Source organism: Pygocentrus nattereri, chromosome 6 (genome assembly GCF_015220715.1).
Source record: "Pygocentrus nattereri isolate fPygNat1 chromosome 6, fPygNat1.pri, whole genome shotgun sequence".
NCBI classification, from domain to species: domain Eukaryota; kingdom Metazoa; phylum Chordata; class Actinopteri; order Characiformes; family Serrasalmidae; genus Pygocentrus; species Pygocentrus nattereri.
The window spans coordinates 27,357,697-27,378,376 of NC_051216.1; the positions used below are offsets into that span (position 1 = coordinate 27,357,697).

General features: G+C 39.7%; 2 protein-coding genes across 2 annotated transcripts in view; one reads left to right on the forward strand and one right to left on the reverse strand.

Moving 5' to 3' along the window:
* The window catches only part of tmtops2b (teleost multiple tissue opsin 2b), a 39,832-nt gene extending 20,840 nt beyond the window's left edge, over window positions 1-18,992 (forward strand). The window contains exons 2-4 of the mRNA XM_017704676.1: window positions 5,450-5,775; window positions 9,967-10,200; window positions 17,156-18,992. Of these exons, the coding sequence (XP_017560165.1) occupies window positions 5,450-5,775; window positions 9,967-10,200; window positions 17,156-17,371 (776 nt within the window). The 3' untranslated portion in view covers window positions 17,372-18,992. The remainder of the gene's footprint in view (window positions 1-5,449; window positions 5,776-9,966; window positions 10,201-17,155) is intronic.
* The window catches only part of st6gal2a (ST6 beta-galactosamide alpha-2,6-sialyltranferase 2a), a 68,704-nt gene continuing 59,898 nt past the window's right edge, over window positions 11,875-20,680 (reverse strand). The window contains exons 7-8 of the mRNA XM_017704675.2: window positions 20,219-20,393; window positions 11,875-15,734 (exon numbers count right to left, since the gene is read on the reverse strand). Coding sequence (XP_017560164.1) covers window positions 15,487-15,734; window positions 20,219-20,393 — 423 coding nt within the window. The 3' untranslated portion in view covers window positions 11,875-15,486. The remainder of the gene's footprint in view (window positions 15,735-20,218; window positions 20,394-20,680) is intronic.

A 20,680-nucleotide genomic window follows, 5' to 3' on the forward strand; every position in this document is an offset into this window, starting at 1 on the left:
TGATGTTGATGGAATTTGAACTCACGATTTCCTGATTAATGAACAAATTCTGAGCCCACTACGCTACTCAGGTAGTTCTGCTTGCAAGCCTCTGTGTCTAAAATGTTTACTACACCATGAAAAAGATTTGTTTCATAAACGTCCTACCTCAGTTCAGTGAACCTCAGATCAATTTTGTCACTGACAGAAGTGGCCCAGATCTGTTTTGAGACATGTGGGCCACATGAGCATTTCAATATGTGGGCCTAGATACATGCATCTGGGTCTAGATTTGGACCGCGGTCCACCTATTAGTGACCTCTGTCCTATATATTCCCTAGTGAATCAGGAAGTCATGGCTAATCACTGAAGTGTTCCTAATCAAGTCAAGAGGCTTTTATTGTCATTCCATCAATGTACAAGTACACAGTGGAGTGAAATTACATTCCTCCAGGAACAACACGGTGCAACAAGGAACAAAAAGTATAAAGTGCAAATGTGCAGACATAGTGTGTAAACAAAAATTCAACTAGAAACAATATAATAAATAAGATAAACAGACATTAGACACAGTAAACAGACAGGACAGTGCAGCACCGGAGGAGCACACATTTCTGCACATGAGGTAGTGAGAAAAAGGTGGAAAGATTTTAAACATGCTGTAATCTGTGAGTTTACACAGTCAGATAACATACATAAACACAGCAGTTTTACTGAGGTAGTAAAACTTGAGTAAACAGTGTAAACACAGTGTTAGCAGCGATGTTCCAGATGCAAGTAGAGCATCAAAAGAGATGTGTGTGTGTGTGTGTGTGTGTGTGTGTGTGTGTGTGTGTGTGTGTGTGTGTGTGTGAGTGTGAGTGTAGAGTATGCATGTGAGGGGGGCTTTCAGATCAGTGCTTGTGAGTTTAAAATCCTGATTGCTTGCAGAACAAAGCTGTTGCAGAGTCTGGAAGTGATGGCACTTAGTGCTCTTGACGATTTCCACAGCAGAGCCGGAGATGTTAAGTGGGGGGTGGTCACCTTATACTCTTTGGAAGTCAACATCCATCTCCTTAGTTTTGTCCACAACAACTCAGAGAGTTGTTGGTTCCGTCTGTTACCCACTGAACCTCCTCTCTGAATGCTGACTCATCATTCTTGCTGATCAGACCCACCACAGTCATGTCATCAGTGTATTTGATGATTATGGTTTGAGCTGTACTTTTCAGTACAGTCATGAGTCATCAGAGTAAACAGCAGCAGACTAAGCACACAATCTTGAGGGGCACCAGCGCTCAGTATGGTGGTGCTTAACTGAGGTCTCTCAGTCAGGAAATCCAGGACCCAGTTACAGAGGGAGGTGTTCAGGCCCAGCAGGCTCTGAGCACTCTGCCTGGTATGCTGTCGGATCCTGGTGCTTTTCGTGGGTTGACTCTGTGTAGAGTTCTCCGCACATCAGCTGTGGATAGACACAGTACCTGCTCACTTGGAGGAGGTGTGGTTTTCCTCGCTGTCGTGCCGTTCTGTGCTTCAAATCAAGCATGTAAGTTATTAAGCGCATCTGGAAAGGAGGCATCACTGTAACAAGCAGGTGGAGGTGACTTCTAGTTGGTGATGCCCTGCCACATGTGTCGTGTGGCAGCAGCGTTTTAAAAATGATTGTGGGTTTTCTTTGAGTAGGCACGCTTAGCCTCTTTGATGGCCTGGGAAAGCTTGGCTCTTGCCACCCTGAGGCTTGAAAGCCTTGTCACGGGTTCTCAGCAGCATGCGCACCTCTACAGTCATTCATGGTTTCTGGTTGGGGTGTGTAGTGATGAGTTTGGAGACAGTAATATCATCAATGCACTTGCTGATGTAGACAGTCACTGATTCTATATACTCCTCCAGGTTGATGGAATCACCAGATGTTGCTGCTTCTCTGAACATCTCCCAGTCAGTGTGCTCTAAACAGTCCTGAAGAGCATAGAGAGCTCCTGGCAGCCAGGTTCTCACTTGTTTCTGGTCTGGTTTGGCACATCTGATAAGCGTTCTATATGCTGGAATGAGCATCACAGAGATGTGGTCTGAGTGTGAATTTAAGAAAATTAAATATGAGTTTGAATATGCTTCAGTTAGATTTCACTCTTGCGAATTTCTTTTTGTGGGACACAGATTTTTTTTTTTTAATGACAAGATTTAGATTTTTCTTTCAATCATTATATCATTAAATAAAAGTTAGATTATTGCTAATATTTTGAATAAAAGGTCAAAAAACAGTAAGTTTATCATTACCGGGCTTGCCAATAATTGTTGATGAAACTTTCAAAAAATAGGAACTATTTTGCCTTACAGCACCATGCATATATACCTCTATACATTTTTTTTACAGTTTAAGGCCAAAACCTTACCTTACCAAAAAAAAAAGAACTGCAGCTTTTTGAGGGATAAAAATCTTCAGACCTCTGGTTCCTATCACCATCACTGTGAACAATGTTGACATGGCACCTTTCTCTAGAATAAAGCAATTCACATGGAACCACTCTGAATGACTTTATTGACATATTAGCTATTTCATTATACAGAATTAAAAATAAATAAATTTTTTTTAAATAAATATTTTAAGCTTTTTTGCTCACTGTGAATGGCTGTATTCTTTTCGTAGGTTCAGTAGCTTTAAGATTGGGTATACAAAAAGACAAGATCCAACATATATAACTCTCAGGGTACCCGATCCTTAGATCTAGTGATGAAGCTACTTGAATTTTTTCCTTAATCGTTCTCAGTTCAAATCCATTTCATCCATTTCAAGTGTTTCCATTATAGTACTAGCTGATCTCTGTTGATTAGCTGATCTGAGAGGGTTTTGCTCAGCAGGTGACTGAGGTAGGGTGGCTTTTGTGCTGCGAGTTCTGTAAGTGCTGGCAGTGTGAAGCCATGCTGCTGCTGTGTGTGTGTGTGTGTGTCTCAGCTCAGGCTCCTGTGAAGCGGGGATGCACTTACCACAGCCCTGGGAAACAACCTTTCAGCTTGTGATTGTGTGTGTGGTGAGTGTGTGTGTGTGTGTGTGTGTCTCAGCTCAGGCTCCTGTGAAGCGGGGATGCACTTACCACAGCCCTGGGAAACAACCTTTCAGCTTGTGATTGTGTGTGTGGTGAGTGTGTGTGTGTGTGTGTGTGTGTCTCAGCTCAGGCTCCTGTGAAGCGGGGATGCACTTACCACAGCCCTGGGAAACAACCTTTCAGCTTGTGATTGTGAGTGTGGTGAGTGTGTGTGCGCTTCCATTTATTCTTCATCCCTTTCTGTCAATGACTCTATTGATTTTACTTCCATTTATCCTCTTTTCTGTTCTTCCTGCTCCATTCATTCCCTCTCTCCTATTCTCAATTCTACATGTTTCAAAATAAAGGGGCCAAAAGGTTCTTTGGAGGCATTTTAAAGAAAAACCACCTTTGGTTCACTGAAGTACGTTTCATTGAATGGTTCTTTAAAGGAATACACCACAGTAAAAGCTGGCAGGTGCTCAAAGGGAAAAAGGGCAACATGATAATGAATTAAATTCACTTTACTGTGTCATATTATATAGAGAGTAAATTATGTTTCAGAGAGAACCACATATAGCATAAAAGGGTTTTCAGTGTACAAGGCTGTAACGTTTCCCACTACACTGGTCACTGTGAAGTCTAAAGGGGTAAAGCACCTGAGTATTACAACACAAAATATGATTATTATATATAACAACCAAGAGGGCACTTGTACACGGAATCAAGCCCCCCCTGTGGTCTACCTGTAAACTCAGTAGAAATAACATTAGACAATAAAGAGACAGGAGATATTTCAGTCCCAGATAAAAAATTATACTAGTCGCTCGCAGCATCAACAGAGAGGTTTCTTGGATGCTAAATGGTGAAGTGGTTGAGTTTATGTTGAGATTCTTGTCTTTTATTCAGTTGCAGAGAAACATGAGTGTTATTGAGTTTGGTTATATTAAGGTCTGTACCACAGCCAAAGAGGAGACACGTGAAAGACTACTGGGCTTTTTTGCCTAGGAGAAATATTTACTGAGGCATGTCTCTGCCTTATGGTCATTTACCACAAGCAATGATTTATACACATTTCTCTGTACTGGGTTAAAAAAAACAGAAAAAAACACATGATAGAAAACAGTGGGTTTTAATGAATGAGATTTTTGTTCTTTTACCAAGAACAGCCACATGTGTAAACTGTTATACGTGATAACTGACTATACATCACAAATGCAGGAAACAGAGGTTAATTTGGTAGACGCTGGAATATTCCATCCATAAAAGGTTCTTTAGGGAACCAAAAGTCCTTCTGTGGCATGTCTCAGAGCTCTCTTTGGTTAACACAGGCCCTGATGCAATGTTTCACTCTCATAAGTCTTTCCCATTCTTCTACTATGAACTTGAGATCAAGTCCTTTACATCTCATGTCTTTTTATCTATAAGATAAATAATTACAAAAACAATTCATATGCTTCTTTGCATGTGTGTAAAAATGAGTGAAGAGGCCCCTCTTAAGAATGTCCCATTACTATGAAGCATCTCAGTACATGAGTTTAGTACATACAGGATGATGATGCATAAGCCTACACACAGACAGGAGAGAATAAACTGGAAGAGCAGACAGATTTGTTTTTGTACCATAAAAAAATGTACATTTTTAAAATGGGCATTATGCCTCACTATCTATGCAAGACGCCCCCTCCATGAATCTCATAACAATTTGTCATCTAAATTTTACAGAATGTATTTTATATTAATTCAAATAATTAGCATTTTTCAAAAAGTTGTGTTAGTAATCAAAGTACAACACAGAAAACCTGTGTTATATTTTATGTGAAATTGAGGCGGCTGTCAGTTAATATGATTATATTATTTGCCTAATGATATTCCTTCCCTGGGGGCTTCTTCTTCCAAGATACTGCAATTGTTATTATTCTATCAGTTTATGCCAATTTTCAGTTGCAGCAAAAGTGTATGTTTCATAGACCTCTATCACGACAGGACAAAAGCCTGGCAACTGCCTTAACAAACTGGCAGAAATGAAGAGACAAAAATCAGACAAATGCCTCAACACACCCCTGGATGACCCTCAGCTCCTCGCTGCCTTACAGTAACTGCATTAACATCAGAAGATGGTAAGACATCATAGGTTGTGAAAGTATTATGTTTACTCCCTTTCTAATACATACTTGATATTAAGGGGTTATAGTTTAGAAATCTGGGGCGCTGTGGATAGGGCTGCCCATAGCTCCAGGCAAGTGTGCTCACTAGTGTGTATGTGGTGTTTCACTTCATAGATGGGTCAAATGCGGAGGTGAAATTGCCCCGTTGTGAGACTAATAAGGGTCACTTAATCTAATTCAATCTGATCTAATCTATCCAGCACTTAATAATTGTGTGAGAGAAAGAACAGCTAACTATGCCCAAGGATTTACAGGCCATTTTACTAACGCTGATGTCCCTCTTTCTCTCTCCCTCGTCCTCAGGTATTGTGTCTCTGATATCCTTGGTGATTCTGTCGTATGACCGCTACAGCACACTGACGGTGTATAACAAGCAGGGTCCAAACTACCGTAAGCCCTTGCTAGCAGTGGGAGGCTCGTGGCTGTACTCTCTAATCTGGACAGTGCCCCCACTGCTGGGCTGGAGCAGCTATGGTCTAGAAGGGGCTGGCACCAGCTGTTCTGTGTCATGGACCCAACGCTCACCACAGTCTCATGCGTACATCATCTGCCTCTTCATCTTCTGCCTGGGCCTGCCAGTGCTGGTCATGGTCTACAGCTATGGCAGGCTACTCTGTGCTGTCAAACAGGTGAGACCTGGCCTGCTTCTCATTTTTATTTCTTATAGCCATAATCAGTAAAACAAAAAGAGGTTCCTAACATCAAGGTCTCTCTGATTCAGTATTCTAGAAGTATGAAGCAGTGGATGTTGTAGTTGTTATTCAGAAAAGAAGAAAGGGTTTCTCTTTGCTATCATTATGTCAAGTTCATCTGCGAGGCATGTTTAAAAAGATGAAGAGTGCTATACAACAGACGGAACATTGTATTTAATTCCTGACAGGTGACAACAGATAAACAGTACATCACTCGCATTCAGGTGAATCTTTAAACACATGCGCTGTTTTTTTTTCTTTTTATCCATATTTTCTCGCTAATTTATTAATGGCCAATTCGCACTTGCTAGCTAGGCTCCAGGGTGAAGCCCAGCACATACTTCCTACAAGACATGTGAAGCCAGCCACAAAATCATTGGCAAGCAGTGTTGTAGTACTTAAGTCTGGTCTCAAGACAGGAGTAGTGTTTGCATTAGGCAAAGGTAGACACATGCCTAGGGCCCCCATGAGCCAAGGGCTCCATAATAATACAAATTAGATTAGTGTACATGTTGATTTTTAATAACCTATTAGAAATGGAAAATTAAACAAAAGTGATCCAGGAACAGAGAAGCGCAAGAAGTAAGGAAAGCAAAAAGTTTGTCACTATACTCCCAAAGGTAACTCAAGCAGAGTGTACATAATGCTAGAGTCAATGTAGATACAGTAGCTCCAGTATTGGGGCAATTACTCTAAAAGTAATCCATTTAAATGACTAATCCCTCAAAATGTTATAGTGACATAATTTCACAATATAGTGAGATAATTACACTAGAAATAAAGAAAATAATTTTGTTTGATTATCTTTGATTTTATATTATATAACTGCCATGATTTATGCAGCTTTTTGCACTGCAGATGGCTGTCCCACTCACACGCCCAGAGTGTTTTAAACGGACTTAAAATGTGTGCCTGCCGGGGGTCCTCTATCCTGTCTTTTGCCTAAAGCCCCAGAATCACCAAATCTGCCCCGAAAGTGGACATATAAAAACAACAGACTTGAGCAATGTATCACTACCCTATACCATAGGATAATCTGGACAGATACTGTATTTATTTAAGACCTGCAGCCACACCGGCTCTCTGCAGATAAGAATGGACACCTCAGACATACAATAACATAACCTACCAAGTGCAAAAAAATTTCCAGAGACCTTTTGAAGACATTGTGAGTCCATTAAAAAGAACAAGATGGATCCGTGGACTTTCCATGGCCTTTTGAAGATACTGTATGTGCATGAAAGTAGGGGACTCCAGAGGCTTGAAGAGCCAGAAGAGTGCTAAAAGAGGTAGCAGACAGTGTGATGTGGTCTAGCACTGACAGCAGGGGTGTTTTTGGATGTATTGTAGACGTATACCTGTGGTTGTTTTTCTTGTCCTTTTTTTAAAGAAGGACCCCCATGCTCCAGTCTAGAGGTAGACAGTGACAATACAGCTTTCAGTTTTTCAAAGAAATCTGCGGGGATATTTTTCCACCCCTCCAAAGTTCAGTCTTAGAAGTTTGTATTTAAGACCAGCCTGAAATTTGGACACCTTTTGCAATCATCAGGAGTGAATCAGCTACAGAACTGGCCTGATTATTCTGTAGTGTGGTAGGGTTTCCACCTCAGTCCTGTAAGATTCTGTGACACTCAATCAGCAACTGATTTATTTATTTATTTTTAAAAATAAATTCAGCAGACAGGTAGCTATGCTTATGACTATATATGCTGTGCTTTTTGCTGCTGCCTTGTAATGTACATCTACAGGTTGAGGAATTGAGGAATATAAAACTGTGGTATAATGACCTTTTCACATAAAGCTGAAGTGGAGTCAGCTTCTTCACTGCATTTACCACCTGCAGCAATTGCAAGAATCTGGCAAACAGGGCAAATACATGGCAAATACTGGTGTCACTGTTTCTAAATACTGAAGAGAAATCTAAAAATGAAGGGAGGTTGACCAGAAACTCTAAAGGATAAACTGGTTGGCTTGTCAGCTGTTAAGCATGTGTTTGTGTTAGCCTAGCCACTTTTCTTTACCGAATTTTAACCCAAACATCACTACAATTAGCCAAACTAGCTACAGTCAAGTAATCAAGTAAAGAAAAGAAGAAAAAAAAAAAACATAGCCACCTATACTGACCATAATTTGCTACAAAAAAAATCATATTATACATGGATATGTTCACCCTGTTTCACTTTGTATATTATAGATTTTAGGTCTAATATTTATTTTAGTGAGCTTTTAGCAAAATCCTGTCTTCAGCTCGGCCATTGATTAATTTGCAATGTATAAACACAGCCCCTCCCCCAGGTCTGACATGACATGAGCCCTGAAATGATTGGCCGAACATTATGTCAGTCAATCCCTGGTAGTGCAGCAGAGACAGTGCTGCATAGCAGCAGAAGTGCCCCCAGCTCCAGCACTGCCCTGCGACCCAGAAGGATAAACGGTTTAGATGATGTGTGTGAGATTTGGACTAGTAATGTACATTTAACTAAGGAAGGGAGACTAACCCTATCCTTAAATCTAGATAGATTATTCATGCCTGATTACTTGGCTGTTAAGACTGACCAGTACAAAGCTTCAACTGGGATATTAAAATACCGATTTAATTATAACTTTGCTAGTAATATTAAGGTCAGGTCTTTTGGGTTTTCCATCTATATGGATTTCTTTCCTACACAGCACTGGGAACCGATGTCTTAAAATCTGACCTAGTAATGAACATCAATGGATCTCTTTCTCATACTAGAATAATTAAGTTCACTTATTTTTAGCTAAAAGTTAAAGGTGCTCTAGCCTTTGAAGTATTGATATAGTAGGAATGATGTGAGTGAACTGTGGCTCAAAGGACCATTTTTGCTCATAAAGAAGGATACTGAGTAGTATCTAAAGGAATTGTTCATCAAAAGAATTCCATGACTTTGTGATCTGTTGTGAACTAAATGTGAAAAATAATTGAAACAAGGCCTGTTCATGTCTGGCTTATTTTAATGACTATGCTGAGGAGTAGATGCGTTCACTTCAGTACTAAACACTTTACACACACCTATGCTTACACATATTAGTGTGTAAATGGTAGCAATCTTTGTGCAGAACAAACAACAAGGTGCATGATCCTTTATTGAACGTCAAAGTGGGCTTTGTTCCCTTTGCAATATGTCAAGAAAAAAAATGAACTACACTTGTTCTCACATCTGTGTCCTTCACGGTTTGTTAACTAATTCTTTCACTCCCCCTTTTTTTGTCCTCCTGGCATCTTTTGCTTTGTCTCTGAGCCTTTCAAGACAAAGACTGATAGATCAGGTAGACGTTCTGTGTTCTGCCTGTGACTGAATGGAATAGGCAGGAATACATACATGACACAGGTAAAGCTCAACGACATTGCCATATCCTCTGACCTTTCAGTGGCTGATTTATTAAAGGACCAGTTTTTATATGAGCGAACCTTTTTAAAGTTTAAAGACCCTCCACATAAAGGTTCTGTACCAATTAAAGGGCCCATATTATGCATTTCTTATTTTGGGTTTACCTGTGTGATTCTATCTACTAAGAATGGTTATTTTAAAATTTCTTTTAATTTAATTCCTAATCCCTTAGAATTAAACACATTGTTTTGTGCCTTTAGGACTGATATAGGATGAATGAGCTGAGTAGATAGACATATGCAAGTAAATTAGATGGTTCTCATGACATCACAATGACTTCCAAAAGGCTATTTTGGTAGCATAGTTTACATAAATGGACTGCGTGGACTCTTGAAACTTTAAAAATGTTTACATATTAATCAAAACCTTTTGGTTTCAAAAAAGTGAGGGAAATTCAGTTTTCCATGTTGTGGAACATTTAAGGATTTTTCCTAGAACTGTACTCTCTAAACCAAGGACAATTTTGAAACCTGTATGTCTAGGAGTGCACTTGGCCATGTGTGCTACACAAGCAAGGGAAACAAATGGATATGTATCACTATATGTTGAACGTTGAGGTGAAATTGATTAGCCGGTCGAAAAGCTCTCAAAGTTAGAAAGATGTACAAGTATCAACCAAGCACATATGCATACACATTCTAGATCGTTCTACCACAAAACATTCCTAGAAAGCACTTAAAAAACCAAACCATTTGTGTTAATTCTCTCTTTTCAGGTAGGGAAGATTCGTAAGTCAGCAGCTCGGAGGAGGGAGTTCCATGTGTTGTTTATGGTGATCACGACAGTGGTGTGCTACCTGCTGTGCTGGACACCCTACAGCGTGGTGGCTATAATGGCCACGTTTGGTCAGCCAGGAATCATTACACCTGTTGCGAGCGTGGTGCCCTCTCTCCTAGCCAAGACCAGCACCGTCATCAACCCAGTTATATACATCCTAATGAATAAACAGGTAAGAATATAAAGAGGGTTCATTCATTCATTCATTATGGATGGCAGGAGCTTCAGTCACTACAACGCTTCAACTGCTCCTCAAGTGATTGACGATATCAGTGCATGCTGTGTCAGCAAGAACAATCAATCCATAACTATTCAGAGAGGGAGGTTTATGAATGGCTGCAGTGCATAAACCCCACAATACAAAGATGAATGCTCATTTGACAGCTCAGAGGTGTAAAAATATTAGACAGTGGCCCACAGAGAAGTGATCTTGTCAGATGAGTCACCTTTCTCCATATTCTCGTCTTGTGGGCGAGGGCAAGTGTAGGTTCACCAAGAGCACTTTGCAGGCTCAATTTCTTGATCCCTACAGTAGGGGAGGGTGGTGGCTTCGTTATACTGTGGGGGCAGTCTGTTAGGCTAGTCCACTTGTCCCACTTGAGGGGAGGATCACTGCAAATCAATACAAAGCTACTCTGCCTGATCACCTTTATCCTATGAGGAAATAAATATTTCTATCCTGATGTCTCATGCAGAATGACAACACCTCTATCCACAAAGTATGATGGGTCACTGAATGGTTTGATGAATGTGAAAATGATGTTAAATCATAATTTGTAATCACCAAAAATCAACCAGATTAAACACTTTTTTGCTCTCTACCACCATCATCAAAACTCCGACTGAGAGAATATTTTTTAGAAAGTGTTTTCTCTTCAGTACAGTTCTAGAGACTATAGTATAAACTATGCCAAGGCAAATTAAAGCTGTTCTGTGACTCATGGCAGCCTACTACCTTACTCTAAGGAACTTTAAGTTTGTTTTTTCATTAATTTGTTACCTATCTGTTTATTAGATATTATTATAAACAGGGTGGATCCTGGGATGGCCACAGAGGCACTGGCTCCAGAAGAAATCTGATTGGCCACTTGACAGTGACTGGAAATTGGTGCCTTAATGGTACTGATAAATGGAAGCAACAGAAGTTTCTTGAGCAGTTGGTTTCATTTTCAGACAGACATTTCTTCAATAGCTTCGGGTGCAAAAAGGCTACTATGCATATATTATTGTTTGCAGCCAAGATAATCAGATACCACTTCATTTTTGTCTGAAATAGGTGTGAAACACATTGAGTGCTGTTGAACTGTTAACCACTCTTAACTACTATGAGAGCTAAGCCATCATCTACAAATTACAAGAGAGTAATAAACAAATAAGTGGCGATTATTGGGGTCCAAGCACTTCACACCCTTTGGAGCCAGTATACAAATGGATGAATATATATAAATAGATAATATATATTAGGCAATTATCAGTCCCTTCCCTTCCTCTTTTATAGCCATACCTTAAAAAAATCTAGATCCACCAGAATTGCTTATAAACTTGCATTCTTGCTGCTACAGTTTTAGTTTTGAAGTGTCATATATAAACGAGCCAAGTCTCTGAAAGGTTATCACATATAAAGTAATAAATCATGTCATTAGCACACGTGGAGAAAGAACTCCATTACTTGTTGGCCTATAATATTTTTCTACTGTTCTTATAAAGTTGAAATATCAACGGTAGTCCATTTGACATCAGTGTTAATTTTGCAAGCCATCTTTTGAGCTTGACTTTTGTGACACTAAATATTTAAATACACTGACACTATATATTGTACTTATTGGCACTAACTACAAGACATATGTACATTAAGTTGTGTATTTTTATTTACATGTTAGAAAACAGTTAACATAATACACAAGTTCATTTTAAACCAGATTCAAGTCTAATCATGACTTGCATTAACAAATGAAAGAAATGCCATCAAAAGCATCCCATGGCTTTTGAAAGTTTCCTGGCTTAAAATTGCTGCCTTCTACAGTCAAAATGTCAGGCTTCAAATATACAACATGTTTACCAGGTCAAATGTTCAAAGGCTGTGTGGCACAGATAGAGTCAGAGAGAGAGAGTAAGAATGAAAGAGAGAGAGAAATAGAGCATTTTAGCTCTGTACTCCAGCACATTGGATCTGTAATGAAACGATGAGTGAGGCTGCTGGTAGATGTCTCTCAACATCAATGCTGATTAAAAAGTTCAGCACAAGGCTGAAAATTTACCAAAAAAAAAAAAAGGAAAAGAAAAGTGTGTCTAACTGAAGAATACCTTCAGGTTGCTGGACAGAATAAGAACACTAGCCAATATGTAAGCAGGACTTACGGGACTTACTACAAGATGTAAATCCTGGACACAGTTTGCCAAAATGTCTTGTGCATTCTACCTCATTTGTCAAACATGTTGGCAGTGACTCACATCTTTGAGGGGAGCAAGAGGAATTCTAAAAAATGTACAAAAGCATCTGTAAAAATAGAAATTAGAGTCAAAACGTTGAATTTTCTTGACTCACGTGAAATGCAGGCCAGTGAATCCCACTGAGAATGCATTTTACTCATGATTTAATTACGTTCAATTATGTATGGGCCTCTGAAATGAGGTCCTGCTTTAAAAGGAGCTGCGATTTTTACATAATCCAACATACACAGCAACATGGATCTACCCTCCATTAAAGGGGACATTCTGAAGCTTAACCTCAGAACCATGTTTTTTACTTTTTATTTTTTTTACAAATCCAAAAATGCCAGAGCACAGACCCAAAACAAATGTGTCAGTGTCCAATTACTTAGAGTGCACTCTAGGTAGCTAGATAGATGGCTAGATAGATATTGAGAGAGCATGATAAAGAAATTCAGCACAGATGCCCAGCACCACTGTTCCAGCACCATACAGGCCTTTACCACTTGACCAGAGAAACACCCAATATCATGGCTCAGAATCTCTGCCCATGCCTAACATACTGCATTGATAAACTCAAAGTGGCCAATACTCATTACTATATTACCGTTATCTAAAATGATAACTTCAACATGTTTAAAGAAGGAAGTTAAACATCCCCTTTTTTCTCCTTAGCTTAGTTGTTAACCAAGACTTATAGTTAACTATGCTAACCACAAAAGATTAGAAACCCTGCTACTTAGCATGCCGTTTCCACTTTGCATTGTACTAATTACACAGTTAGTTCTTTATTTTGAACAGAAGTAAAAGTAATTGTACAATAACACTGGCACAACAATTTGTGATTAAAAAAAAAAAAAAAAGCCCTAAGAGGACTGAAATTGATCAGTATTTTTTGAATACTTTTTCTACCATGTAGTGAACTATAATGCTTTTCGGCAGCACAATCTGAACTGGTAAATCACTCCCAAAACCGCCAGCAAAAAAGTCATTCTGTTGTTTTGATGGTGCTAATGCTCTTCAGGTTAAAGGCTTATGAGGAGAAGACATTCAGTGAGATGTTATTCAGAAACAGAGCTCAGTGGAGCGTATCACACTCCTGCAGAAACACTGAAAAAGCCTGCTACCCACTAACCAACAGCTTCGTCTTATCTTCTGTCCACTAATACAGCTCTCTAAAGGGGAAATAAGCAGAGACTCTACAGGTCTCACTCATTCTGAAAATGCTGAGAGCTGGTAAGAGTGTTGGACATAGAAAATGATCAGAGACAGCTGGAGAGACACAAAGTGATAGTCAGTTAATAAGAGCTTGCTTGTCCTACCCAAGTAAACTGTGATCCCTGACCCTGCCATTACTCAAAAACAACAGAGGCTTACATTTTTAAATCTTTCCTACTGAAGTCAAAACTGAAAAATGAATTACTCTTTCTTGTAACACTGTCAATTTCCATTTGTTTAAGTGAAACATGAGGAACTCGGGACCACCATAGTATCATACTTATCACCCATAGAGATTCACATGCCCAAGTCTGTGAGAGACTTGAGATAAGGATGTGGTGCAACTCCAAACAGAAGATGCCACATTTCATAGTCTAACACCTGAGTGAATACATCTGACCAGTTTTGCTATTACAACTCACAACAGCTATACAGATTTTAGTTTGCCTCCTTTAGATCATACAAATATCAGCTTGAAAGTCTTTTCCTCTCACAAATAAATGGCACATATTGAAACTCAAAAGAAAAAAAACTTTGCTTTCTATCAGTTTAAAAAAAAAAAACAAACAAAAAAAAAACACACAAACAAACCTATTTACATATAAGAGAACACAATGTGAGGGTAAAAACCCCAAGTCAGTTCAAATAAAAAGCTTCAATATACAACGCATACAATGCATGGAAAACTCTTCATTCGCTTTTTGAGTGCGACTCCATGGGGAGCGCACGAGGACCGCAAGACATATAGGACAACCAGGCTATGCTGGTTTAAACAATACACAATCGATCAATATTATATTGCCAAAGGCCTGAAGTCCAGTGATGGTCGGGCAGTGGTATGAATGCAGAATACGGGCCTTCAAGCCCAAATCCAGCCTTATGCTGAAAGACGCCAATAGCTTCCAACACTAAGAGCAGTGAAGGTTCTCCTAAAGTGCAGAATAAGGTGAAAAGGTTGTTTTCTCAACTGCTTGACAGTGTAACTCAAAATGGCTATGGACATTTCATGCTATATACTCAACGCAATGACAAGTAAAGAATTGTTTTTATGTCAAAAGTTATCTACTTTGAGTGGCCTTGCGAGATTATGTAACACTCAAGGGAAAAATACAACACAGCTCAGATGGCAGTCCAGGACACAGTCCAGCACAATGTTATTTTCAAAGCAGCTGAGAAAACTGTAATACAGCAGTAAACAAAATTCAAGTCTCTTTTAAGTACGACCACGAGACCTAATAAGTTATTAGTGACCACTGGTAAAAACAGTGTGTTTAAAATGTGCATTCACTAAAAAAATAAAAATAAATAAAAGCCTTCATACTTCAGTGAGAAGATAAATTCATCATTGTTAGTTAGTGTGTCTAGAACGGATTGGTAACATTCAGTGTTGCTGACTGCTAAACTGTTCCTCAAGAAACTCCAACTGTGGCAAGATTTCAGTTAAAGCACACAAATACATAGTTCACCCCCAGATCCCCCCCTTTTGACTAGACCATCACAGAGACACAAACACTTTCAAATGTTGTCACATGATGGCTAGCAACAGCAAAATTACCAAATATCTAAACACACCTTTCCTAGGAGAACCCTATTGCTACCCAATGACCTCTAAATCACACAAGGCTCAGAAAATGCAACTTTTACAAACTGTTCCGTAAGAGCACAGTTTCGTCTGTGTACCACTGTCTCCTCAGGTAAGGTCCATGCAGGGCCTCAGCCAAACCCAACTTCCAGCTTTCCCAGGATGGTTCATGGGCTTCCTCTGCTAAACGGGGACGATTATTGCACCCTTCTATGCAGAGGTCCTAGTTCAGGGATCACAGTGGATGGTGCTGAAGCCAGGGAGCGTAACCTTGCCTTTCCTCTTGAGGTCGGACTCTGAGCCGGAATTGATGCGCTGGACAAGCATCTTCTCGTAGAGCAGCGGGTGATAAGCGCCCAGAGTGCACGCTGCGTCATAGTAGCGCTCATGGTAATGGCACAAGTCTGTCTGTCTGAGTGATGGGATATACTCATAAACATGGACCTCTTCACACAGGGACATCATCAGCAGGATGCCTGAAAGACAAGAGTACTCAAACTAAATGCTGCATTTGAGAAACAAACATGCAAACACAGACTTAAAGAATGTTCACTCTCTACAGTGAGGAGAAACAAGTCATCAGACACTTTTGTTTTTCTAAGCTAATATTTTAATATTCTTCAAACACATACGATTGCTTCAAATTTACACACAGTGGCCCATATTTATCATAAATCTCAGATGAATAATTCTGGTCTAACATAACTTTAGCCATTTATACAGCACTGAATAGGACTCCAAGGACCGATGAGGTCTGACCTCAGATCAGTGTTCTTATACTGGGGTGCTTGATAAATAAGGGGCAATATCTTTGGACTTCATACTTATATTGTTCTTCATGCTATAAATTCATACATTTTGTTCACATTCATATGTTTAAAAAATTACAAGAATTACACTTACAAGAAGACCCCTTGCTCCAATTCTAATTCACAAAATTCATAAAAAAGTATAGTGCTCTCTCAATTTAATACAGTTTGAGGCAGCAAAAATATGTTAATGGTTTCATGTCATGGCTTTAGACCTCACAGTGAAGCTTTGCCTGATCCATTCAGACTCATTTCTTAGCAGCATATTTAACAATAAAACCTGTGTCCTATAGTGCCCTTATCATACTAGCATCCATACAACGATGGAATATGATATGTTGTACTGTTACACCCCTGCTGCATTTGTAGTAGGTGAAATGATAATCATTTCCAGTACTTAGTAAAAGAACCGAAAACAACTCAAAACACACTTTTAGTAGAAGCCATATGGTACGTTTTTCTATGCTTTTACCAATAGAGAAATCTCTCTTATTTGTCCCAGAGGCAGATGTAACAGACGTCCTTTAATTACACAAGATATTTGTGGTTGCTGTGGGATGGAGATTTAATGCACTATGGCACAAAGACATTTTGCACATGGAGATATCTCTAGCATTATCATGGTAAGATGCTAAAGTATTCTAAGAATACTTCTGGTCGACATATGCAAACAGATTCAGGGACCCTAACAGTGCAGCATATTAATCTACCTCACGTAGCCTTAAAAACTTCACACTTTCATAACCATGCGCTGAAGCTAAGTGTTGCTGTTTTCTGGGACAGAGGCAAACCTCTGCAAGTGAATTTCCCAACATCTGTATAAATGGTGTAATATGTTGTCGACCAGTATGGCTTTGTGGTTGTGTCATTAGTGGTGGGGTTTTCCTGAACTCCTTAAAAGCATTAGAGAACTTTCAACTATCTCAAGTGACCTGCAAAACTTTGCTTTCTCCTCCTCTCTCAACTCAAGTCCTCACAGCAAGATATGCCACAGAAGTAATGCCTTCATCCTTTTTATCTTCTAAACCCCTCGTTTCATTATTCCTTCTAATCTTCTATTAGCCATTTTCCTCTCTTTCCTCCTGCAGTTTTACAGATGTTTCCTGATCCTGTTCCACTGCAAGGTGAGATCTATGGAGAACGGCCAATCATCTATGCCTTCCAAGACTACGGTCATCCAGCTGAACCGCATGGTGCAAAGCAACACGGTGGCCTGCACTGTGCAGATTTCCAGCGGCCCACAGGAGCTAGGATGCAGCACCCCAGCCATGGAGAGAAGCAACCCTCCGGAGGTCTCGTCCTAGCAAGGAAGCCCTCCTTTTCTCTTGTGCACATGTAAATGTGTTCCTTGCCAAGTCTGAGAGGAAGAGCTGGCCTGCCATTGAGTGGGTGCGCAGCATTTGTCCTGTTTCAGGCAAGCCCAAGAGTCCTCCGTGCTATACAGCAGAAATGTGTCAGTGGTGTACCCACCCCCACCCACCACACAGTCTCTGCCTTTACTCAGTGTAGGTGTTCCACACTCTGTCTGTCCAAACACCTGTCTGTCTGTGACCTAGGCCAGTCCAGAGCTCTACTCAAGCTAGATTATCTTTACCTGGGGAAGCACTGCAAATGAAGAGATTTTAATCCAGTTCAAGTCTGCAATGTCCATAGTTTTTTACAAGTCAGATCAGCAATATGCAGAGTGAATGATCTTCTGCAAGTTGCCAGATTCAGAGCTCCCCTCAACAATAGAAGTCCTGTTAAAATCGACTTCACAAGAACAGTAGTCCTGCCTCTTTTAATCTAGCAGCCCTAACAATAATGTAAAAACATAACTTACTATTACACAGGGCCATGTGGAGTGTTGTTATTGTTATTGAGTTACTGTTGCATATCACTGATGAGTATATCTGAGATATCGATTTTCAATGTAGGCCATCAGTGGTAATTTAATGAAATTCCAAAAGACTTTGTCCTGTATGAATCAGCCAATCAAATCCCTTACAAATGACATTATTTGACTTTCCATGGTAAACATATTCTATCTTGAATGATGCTATCTGTGGAAGTAAAGTTGGTAAACATAAACACCCCCCTACTAATGACTGAATTTCTGCTTTTCCGGTAAGAGCCAAAAGACTTCATGAAAGTGACTTTCATTCCAAAGATAACACTTATAATACATATATAACACATATAATAATGGATAACAAACAAAACCTTGACTTCGAACGCAACAAAACATGCAGAACTTTTTTCCTGCATTTCAAAGCTGTGAATGTACCCTGTGGACAGTGTGGTTGTCTAGTGTTTTATGAGGACCAGAGTGGACAAATGTTATCTGAACTTGTGTGATCTTCAGTTTCTGTCCACTCTGCTGCTCTGACAATGCCATCCTCACCTGTAGTGCCAAATATTCTAAACAAAGTGTGTGCATTTGTGAGTTTGTGTGTGTAATGTGTGTGAAGTCATGTAGCTAGGTGTGAAGACTCCAGCTAATGACTCACAGTTGTAGCCAGCCAGTGTTCTTTATTAGTGCTCATTGGTTGTGTCTACAGGAGGTTATGTGCACATTGAACTGTGTCAGTTTGAAATACATGAGTGTTTTTTTTTTTTGTGTGTGATAAAGGCCACTCCTTTTTTACTATTATTTAATTATTTAAGTTATATGAAAACATTGAACTAGAGGGTTTGTTTTTGCCACTATGGAAAAGTGATGTCATGTATAGAATCCATTTCATAGTTTTCCACTGTAGTGACTGCTTATCAGTTTGGCACAACTGCCCCTCCATAGAAACGCTCTTTATATTTTTTTTCAATGCAATGAGCATTTTATTGGTCCGTTAACATAAAATGTTAACACAATGTAAACTGCAGCTGCCATGTTCAAACAATGTAGAAAAATAAAGACCAGATAAAGTGAGTTTTTTTTTGGAACAGTGACAGTGTCTTCTCTTTTTCTGGACCTATCATCAGCTAGAGTAGTCCAGTTAATGATGATGCCATGTTATCTCTGCCTTTTCACATCTTTGATAATGTGCCCTCAACAATGCACTCACATTAAGGCACTTGTATTCCAGGTACCAAAATAACAATATACTTACTCCCAAATATGAGCAAAGCTATCACGTTTTACAGTTCTGCAAAAATATAAAATCTGTTTCACTGAATTGTTAGCCTGTATATTTTCTAAATTTTCAGCAATTTCAGTATTCCAATAGTGACACCTCAAGAAATTAAGAGTACTCAAGTCTGTGTGCACATCCCCAATTCTACTTCACCCAGTCCTTCTTCAGAGCAGCCAATTAATATGTTTAAATAAAGGAAAAAGACTGTCACATGTAGTAAATCATTCTGAATGTTTCGATGCATTCAGCTATTACTATAGCAACAGAATCCATATGTATATTAACCGCGAGCACTGTTGCATCTATGTCTTTGTCTGAAATATAATAAATTCTGCCAACTCAAACAGTATTCTGAAGCAGCAAAGCACCCAGTCATGTCTTTATCTAATGTTTCTTTAAAACGCTGCCTGCTGAGGCTCAGCCATTTGGCCATTTTTTGAAGGCCGTGTAGATGCATCTTTTAATGCCTTACACATCCCATAATACTCTGCCTCTGCACTGAGGCGTTTATATATATAAAAAAAAAATAAGGCAGAAAGCACAAGCACTGACAACGCTGCCTTCTAAGGCACTGATTTTTGAGACAGCACAGGAAGCAAGGCATCCAGACAAATACCTTCAGTTTTAGACAGCCTGTGTGCAAGGGTGGTAAGATCCAGCTGGCAGAGGCACCGACTCCAGCAGGCTGAATTTTATCAGCAGGACATGGTTCTCAGGACAGGAAAAGAACAGAACAGATTTGGCTGCTGGACCATCACAGGGTCTAATTTAGAGGTCAACACACCAGCACATCACACCACGCAGGAAACCAGTTTGCATTTTCTGCCTCTGTTAAACGTCTAAAGAGAAGGTGATTGGAGATCATGTGGCTTAATTCCATTCTGTGAGCACAGGCTGACATGCCTGTGATTGTTTGCATTGTAGCTGGTGGGTTTGTGTTGGTCTTTTTCTTGGTGGCTGGCCAGGAAACCTTGTGCGCACCACAAGGTGAGTGAGAAAGAGGGAGAGAGAGACAGAAATGAGCGAGTTTGTGTGTCATACCGATGAACCCTGAAGAAGGCGGGTTGGGCTGGATGTTCTCCAAGGTGTTGCCCTGGATCACGTCCCATAGCTGCCAGATGAACTTGGGGTGCAGAATGTAGAAAGGCTGAGCAGGAAACTGCTTTCTGTGCTCCATGTATGGGGTAAACAGGTTGTAGTCAGGGCTTGTGTACCACTAAACACAAACAAACAAACAAAAACATCCTTTAGAAAGCACTTTCTAACAAATAACCTGCACATCTACAGGCATGCATTTTTCATCTTTTTGGAAAATGTATCACTCAAACATACTGAATATCTTTGAATGAACTGCCTCTTTTACTGTGCAAAAAGCAAAAGCACTGGATCATGAAAGGCCATCTTTTCATTCACCCACTCAAGAAAAGCTTATAGTTCACTTTTTTTGCCAAGCCATTATCATGCCTGCAGCTTTTTCTGTGCCTGAATAACTTGAAATGGTGA